This window comes from Crocodylus porosus, unplaced genomic scaffold, assembly GCF_001723895.1.
Source record: "Crocodylus porosus isolate Cpor-Errol unplaced genomic scaffold, CroPor_comp1, whole genome shotgun sequence".
Lineage (NCBI taxonomy): Eukaryota > Metazoa > Chordata > Crocodylia > Crocodylidae > Crocodylus > Crocodylus porosus.
The window spans coordinates 85,249,991-85,258,017 of NW_017728886.1; the positions used below are offsets into that span (position 1 = coordinate 85,249,991).

Genomic DNA, 8,027 nt, shown 5'->3' on the forward strand with positions numbered 1-8,027 from the left:
GCAGTGTTGATCAGGGACCACCTGCAGACGCCACTGGCAGTGGTTTTCACAGGGGTGCTCTGCCAATCTCAGGGGGCGCACCTGTGTGCACCCACTATGTGTCACCAATGTTAGATGGTCTAATAAAAGAGGTCCTATTTACCCAAAGACCTTGGTCTACCTCAGTAGATCAACACCCCTAGAGGCAGGGCTGGAATTTTCCCAGGGGCACCTCGAGTCCATCCAGAGGCATTGGGAGCTTAAGAAGCTTGAGAGCCCCTGAGTTAATGCCCCACAACGAGCCTGGCACAAAGGGGAAGCCGAGAAGAGCTTCCCGTGCTGCCTGCCCCCCCGGGGCAGGTAGGGGTTCTACCCCGACCGCTGTCGGGGATGAGACCACACCAGGCCTTCGGGGCTGGGAAGGGCCGGCAGGAGCCGCAGGCCTCGCGGCCTCCCTCCCCCGGGCAGGTGGTGGAGGGGCGGTGAGGCCCCCCCCCCGGGCGCGGTGGCACTTGAAGGGGAGGTGCTTCCGTGTCCCCGCCTCTGGGCGCTGCGGAAGCGGCCGGCACGGAGGGAGGCAGCGGCGGGCTGGGCGCCGGGCCCGGCTCCGGGCTTCTTCCCCGTCAGCCCCGGGCAGCGGCGGAGCCCGGGGCGGAAGCAGCCACCGCCGCCGCCCGCCTATGGAGAAGCCGGGGCGCTGCTCGCCGCCGGGGAGCGGCCCGCGGGGGCCGGTGCTGCACATCGCCGTGGTCGGCTTCCACCACAAGAAGGGCTGCCAGGTGAGGGCCGGCCTGGGGCAGGGCCCTGCCCGACCCCGCGCCCAGCCCCGGCCTTGGCTTTGTTGGGGGCGGGGGTACATGGGGGGTGTGCGTTGTGGGGGTGTATGGTGTGCGTGCACGTTGTGGGGTGTGCGTTGAGGGTATGTGGGGAGTGTGCTGTTGGGTGTATGGGGGGGTGTGATGGGGCATGTGCATTGGGGGGTTGTGTGGTGGGGTGTGAGGTGGGGGTGCGTGCATGGGGGGTGTATGGGAGGTGCATGTTGGGGAGACTGTACAGTGTGTGAGCATGTGTATGGGCAGGTGCTGGGGGTGTATTGGTGGGGGTGTGTACACATATGCCAGCCCAGTATCATTTGTCAGCTCTGTTAGGGTGTTTATGTGTTGTTTTTAGCTTCCCACATCCTGCTGGCTTCTTTCCTCTCTTCTTTCTCCCCTTCCTACCCTCCCCCCACCCCCTTCAACTTCAGGAGCCATCCTAGTTCTAGGTTACAGAGTTCCTAGGATGCTGCTTCCTCCTCCTCCTCCTCCTCCTCCTCCATGAGCCACTGGCTGTGTTTGAGTCAGGCTGTGGGCTTGAGCAGAGGAAGAGGTTCCAGTGGATAGCCCTGCACGGCCAGTAGGGTGAGGCTGCAGTTTGCTCAGGGTGGCCTGTAAGAGGCATTCGCTGTTTGAGATGGGATGACTCAATTTGTTGTGCACCAAGTGTTGCTTATGCTAAGGTTAATGTTTATAAGTAACTTCTCTCAAATTCCAGATTGCAAAAGCCTGGAAAGGATAAGTGATCATAGTATGAGTGATCATATTAAGGGCCCTGCGACACGTTCAGATTAAAGATGGATAGAAACTAGTCATGATGTTGTTAAACGTTTCAAAGCACTAACTTTGTAGCTGGTTGGCTCTTTCTACGGCTGGGGAGTCACTTTTATGGTGTGATAATGGCTTTGCATGTATGACTGGTCTAAATTTATTGTGCGATTCACCAGTGAATTGCACAATAATTACACCTGTAGCCCATCTGTCTTTGCACGTATGGCGAGTCTAAATTTATTGTGCGATTGTCCAGTGAGTTGTGTGATTATATGTAACATGTAGCAGAGGCCTGTATGAAATTGATGGAACAGTAGATCCCAGTCGGAAAAGGAGCAACAGGAGTGGAGAAGTCCCTAAAAGTAAAGAAAGGGATTAAAAATGAAGGTGGATGAGTGCACCATGCTCACTTATAAATGCAGGACACTTGAAAAACAACAAAGTTGGGAAGATAAATTTTAACTTGCAACTTGCACAAGCTTCTGCCTTTGCAGTTTTCTAGACGCAACCTTTGCATATAGATAGTCAGCTTTCTTCCAGATATTTATCAAAACTGACTTTTACTAGTGGGTTGATAATATATATTTCTCCTTTACGGTGTTAAATATTTTTTTAAATTCCTCTGTCCCCCCCAGCCCCTCATGAAAAGTATGTTCCTTTTCCATCTTCTGTTCCAAGTTCTAGGCTCTACTACTACTCCCCAGTTACAGGGGTATGCAAAGCAGTTTAGGAATTGGTTTGAAACCTGGCTAGTACTTGCATCGATTTATAAAACTCCTGTTTTTAAAAAGCAGTAGCTCTTTGTTCATTTTTTGTACCTTCATTGTTCCATTGTTAAACAACCTGATGCAGAAGAGTTATTTTAAACTCCTGGAGTGTGCCATGCCAGGAGATTGTGTACTGACTCGAGGGAATGCCTTTGGATATGAGAAAAGAGAATCAACACGAATGGCCTGTCTAGACTTGATTTCCACCCCCATCCTCTGGTAACCCAGCAAGTGCTATGTCCATAAATTTGCATGCCAATTTGAAGTTATCAAATGATGAATAACTGTTGCCTTGGATGCACATTTGTTCATTATTTTTAAACTAAAATTAGGTTGCTCTTATTAAAAGCAGAAAAAATCTAGCATTAGATGTCATCTTAACTCTTACATCTTAATCTTATGTCATCTCCGCTCCCCTCCCCCTAGTCTTTAACAGCATATTTTTCTTTTATTATCCAATATTGGCAGCTTTATCCATGTTTGTGGTGTCTAGCATTCGATGTCATCTTTCTTTGACTTTGAGACTAGCTATATTTCTACTGCATACATCGTTTATAAAAGCTTAGTCCATGTAGTTTAACAGCTGAAAGATGATTGCTATGTCATGAACCTGCCAATCAGATTTACAAAAGCTATTTACATTGTTTCTTAACACAAGCCATTTATTTCTTATACCATTTTAGAGGGGGTTTTTGTGTTTCTTAATATCTATTCAGGCTGTTTAATTCTGGGGGAATTTACAGACCCATTTATCTACAGAAGTGATTAAACATGGGCAGTGGTCAGTGTACACCAGCACTGTCCTAAAAGCAAGCCAAAATGAGAGAGCCTGTTTGTGCCCTTTTCAGTTGTTAGTCTACTGAGAATATCAGTAAGGATACCAGTTAAGATGGTGGCTATCTTCTGAGAATTAGTCTGAAAACTGCTAACTTGTTGCACAGAAGGCACCAGAGATCTATAATTTTATATGGATTGTTTTCATGTTTTTTGAAACCATCCAGTAGAAATAGCTAGCTAGTAAAACAAAACAAAAGAAAAATCAGTATACTCCTTCCTACCCTGAGCTTACTAACAATATGCTGCAATTTAAAAGCAACCCTCCATCATATCTATTACTAAATAATACATGACAACTTAAATAGATTTCAAACCAACCAAGTATTTGGAATGTTTATTACTATAAGTTTAATAGGGCTGCTCACACAAGTAAAGTTAGAAGTGTGCAGGTGTTTACAGGATCAGTTTTCAAAACAGTAACTGAATCACCTTTCTAGGTTTGCAGTATTTATCAGGCACCTGCAAATCAATGGCTGTTATGAAAGATAGCCATACACTGGGTGTCAGTGGGAAGAATAACACATTTTTGCCCTCATTTTGTCCTCATTTGCTAGGAATGAATGGAGTTGGAAGTCTCTTTCCTTTCTGTTCCATTTTCCTATAGTGCCATGCATTTTTTTTTTTTTTTAATAGAGCAACAATGCCACAATTACCAAAGTTATAAGTTTCATTCGATTGTCGGGACAACATTTGCTATAAAAGCTGTTTTAGGTATTGTTAAAAACTGGGAGGGAAGGACTCGAGGACTAGCTGGTGAGTAATACTCTTAAAATCCTTTTTGAGGTAATGTAGAAAAGCCACAAGGAATTGTAGGAAAGAGATCATCAGCAAGAAAAGTTAAGCTTTAGAGGCTAGAAACTAGGAGAAAAATGAATGTTGTCAGAAGCTGACCTGAGCAGTGTTGCAAAGGAAACAAGCAGTGAAAGGTTCTTCAGTTATATAAATCAAAGTTACGAGGAAAGAAAAAGTGGGTCTGTAGTAGGGTGAGGGCAGAAGACAGGTGAAAGATAATCTAGGCATGGCCTAAAAGAGTAAGTGAACTATTTCAGTTTTCAGTAAGAATGATGATGTTGAATGCTGAGGCAAAGGCTAACGGAACTGAGAGTACAGAAATGACTGCATTCAGTGTAGAAGCAAAACTCAGTTGAGTGTGCTCACGTTACAGGGACCAGATGATTGCCCTCCTAGAATCCTGAAGGAACTGACATGTAATTTCCCATGTATCTAAGAGCAGGTGGTGGTTGTTTTTAAATAAATGTGTCCAGTTGGGTGAGGCATCATACTGCTGAGGAATAACAGGTGTAGTACAGTGTACTTTAAGTACGTAGCTGTGAAACTGATAAAAAGACTATGCACTTATGCAGAGTGTAAATTCATCCAAACTCAATGTAAGCTATGCTCATTGACTACAAGAACAACCTAGTAAGATTTTATTTCTCAGAATGCCTTATGCCTATAAGCAGGCAAGGTTCTTTGAATAGATGTGTTATCTTTTATTGGACCAACAAAAGTTCTTGGAAAGCTTTTGGGCACAGTCACCCTTCTTCAGGCATAGGGAGTCTCTGCTGTTTTGAGACTCCCAAGGAAGGAGAGAAGCTAAAAGTGCGACAGGATGTCAGTGAGAACGTAAGTAGTTAGAAATTAGGAAAACAAAAAGTAAAACAGGGAAGTGGGTGGGGGAAGCAGGGGTGGAAATAGTCAAAGGTAAGTAAGGGAGACTTTACATTGGTAGTAATTCAAGGTAGAAAAGAGGCTGTCTGTGAGAGAGAATAGCTGGAAATTAGGAAGACAGGGCAGAAAAGTAAGGGAGAGGAGGGGAAATGGGTGGGGGGGCAGGGAATGGAAAGAAAAGTGAGAGGTCTAGTCTGGCAGGTACCTGGTGAATCGGATGTCAGGCAGGTTGTAATGTGTCATAAATCCAATGTCTATATTGAGTCAATGATTTTTGGTATCCAGTAGATTTTATGAAGTGAAGTTTGTGGGCAAATCTATATAAAGTGTTTTATAAGTTCCCTTTGAGGATGCCTATAAGAGCAGCTTTGAATTGAATAAGACTTCGTACAAGGCTGCTTTAGAAGGCTTGAAATTGATATTTCCTAGTAATTTTAATCAGTTATGGAGTTAAACAGAGCATAGTTATACCATAAAGTATACAGTGGGCCAAAAAAGCATTGTTGGAAATTAACCACTATGTAGGTAACTGAAGTTTGTTGTAATTAATGTAAGTGATAGGCAAAAGATTGGGAGTAGCATCATGTTATGTAGATAAGTGAATTATGCTGTTATACAATATGCATGTAAGTGGAGTACCCAGTACCTCCCTCCATGCAAAATGTCAAAGGTGTGTGGGAAAGTGATCTAGGCAGCCAGAGGCCTTGAAAACTGGGCATGACTGCATTTGCCTTTTATTTCAGTTGAGACGGTGCCATTGTACAAGGCACTGGTGAGACTTCATCTGGTATACTGTATACAGTTTGTTATCCATGTTAAAGAATTTAAATTTAGTGAGTTTAAAACTGAACAGATACAGAGACTTGTGAATAAGATGTTGGGGAATGGAGACTGTTTTTTATGGGAGGAAACAGAAGGGGTTGGCATGTTTAGTCTAGCAGAATGGAGGTTGATATGGGCTAGTCTCTAAATATTTTGGGAAGCTAAATATCTGGGAGGGAGGGAAGCTGTTCAACCTAAGGAACAATACTAGCATGAGAACAAATTAATATAAACTGTCCATGAATGATTTCTAACCATTAGAGTACTGAGGCTCTAGAACACCCTTCTAGCTGAAGTGCTAGTAACAAAAATCCAGGTAAATCTTTCTTAGTTGATGAAAAGGGCTGTAATATACACACCATAGTCACCTGCCATAGCAGGGGACTTGTCAAGGAACCCAGGGAGACCTTCCTTGTCTTCTGTTCCTATTTTTGTTTTGTTTTGGCTTCAGCTGTTTTATCAGAAAATTCACATATATAACTGAATCTCACTATATTTTCATACTAAAATTTGTGGGCTCTCCTATAGTTAAATCTTTCAGACTAACACCATCTCTGTGTGGAAGAAATTAAATGCATGCAATGTCATGGTGTTTCTGTAGATTGGGTGTGTGTAGTATGGATTCTTTGTTTGTGATTATTGATAAAAGAAAAACCCGTGAATTCTTTTTGCACTTTGAGGAAAGATGGTTTAAATAGTCTGGCACAGTTCTAGATAGATACTGCTGGTTACCTGAAGTGCATATCTGCTGCTTTTGCCCTTGATCACAATTAGGAGGATAAAGATACAAAAAGTAAAGAAATTATAGTTGCAACTACAGATATTCCTGTACAGAGATTTTCCTAGGCAGATTTCAGGGTGTTTTACTCTCAATTTTTTTCCCCTCAAATTTTGTTTCATAATACTAATTTCATAATCCTAATTTTTATGATGACTTATTTAGTACAAGCCTCAGAATTTCAGCCTATTTGAGGTCATTTTTAGAGCATAAGTTTGGTGTTGGCTTAATTGTTGCTGTGCTGTTTTTCTTTAAGTTGTACTGATTCAACCTGTGGTGGTTTTTGTATAAAGCAAACTAATGTAAGAAACAGAACTGACATTTACAACACATGAAATGCTGAGTGCTGACTGAAAAACTGGAGAAAACTGACAGTGTAACATCCCAACTAGCTGTTTTCAGTCTCAGAATTGCCGTTGATCATTAAGATAACCTTGCAGTCAGTGAAAGCAGCATAATTATTTTCAAATCAAGAACCTACATTTAAAAAATATGTATAATACTTTAAGCTGGTATAGATTAAGTGCAAAAAGGACCTGTGTATCTGTTTCTGTACAGTGGCAGGTGGCTGACAACCTGATTCTGTAATGCCTAGTGTTGACTGATTTATGCAGTGACATTAATTAAATATTTCCTTAGCACTAGGTGATTATATATCTTCACCACAACTAAGGTGTGGTCCTGATAGTCACCTCTTCGAATGAGAGGAGAAACTACTAGATACCCTATTCCTCTGATAATTGAACCAGTAAGTTAAGGAGAGTGCTAGTGTATTAGAACTGTAGACCATGCTCAATTTCTGTGCTGTACCCACTTAAGACTTGTTTGTCACTAGTTGCCTAAGGAGTTGTATAGCAAATACCATTAACTTAGAATAAAATGTGGCAAAAGTCCCTGCTGCATTCATTTAATTAAAATAGCTTTTATTCTGTAATAAAATTACTCTCTTAATTAGTTGTTTGGAAATATTTTTTAACATTTTTCAGCACTTGCCTGGTCAGCAGCAGAGCATTAGCATGGGGACAATGCACTGTTGACACTACCTCTTCAGCTTTGCTATCCTGCTGCATGGTCAGCAGTAGAAGTAGTACTGTACACATGCAAGCTTGGTCCCACTCATGTCCTTCATCTTATGTGGTTGCCTGCACTAGTAGAAAGTGAAAAATTGTGCACATGCTCTGCTTATCCTCTCTAAACATCCACATTCTACCAGCATGTGTGAGATTTATTGGATCAGACTGTAGGCCCATCTAGCCTAGTATTGTGACAGTTCTCATATTCTTAAGTGGATATAAAACATAACCACTAGTGTTATATAGCCATTTATGCCAAAGTATAAAATATAAAGTAGCAGTGAATCAGGCCCTGTAACCTGTTATCTGAAACAGAAATCTGGAAATTATTACTCTGTACAACAAAGCGATAGTCATAGTTAAGATTGTTCATTCTCTTTCTGGCATCCTTAATATTACCATTTTTAATCTGGCAGTTCTCGGTGAGATTGGGACAGTAGCTTAACACCATCCCTTACCCACATGCAAAAATCTCTTAATGGTTAAAGTCATGAGTATTTAAAAAAAAAAAAAA

At 42.3% G+C, this 8,027-nt stretch overlaps 1 protein-coding gene across 1 annotated transcript in view; it reads left to right on the plus strand.

Annotated features, from left to right (window-relative positions):
• The first annotated feature begins 564 nt into the window (after positions 1-564).
• The window catches only part of AVL9 (AVL9 cell migration associated), a 46,377-nt gene continuing 38,914 nt past the window's right edge, over positions 565-8,027 (plus strand). The window contains exon 1 of the mRNA XM_019538289.1: positions 565-758. Within this exon, the coding sequence (XP_019393834.1) occupies positions 660-758 (99 nt within the window). The 5' untranslated portion in view covers positions 565-659. The remainder of the gene's footprint in view (positions 759-8,027) is intronic.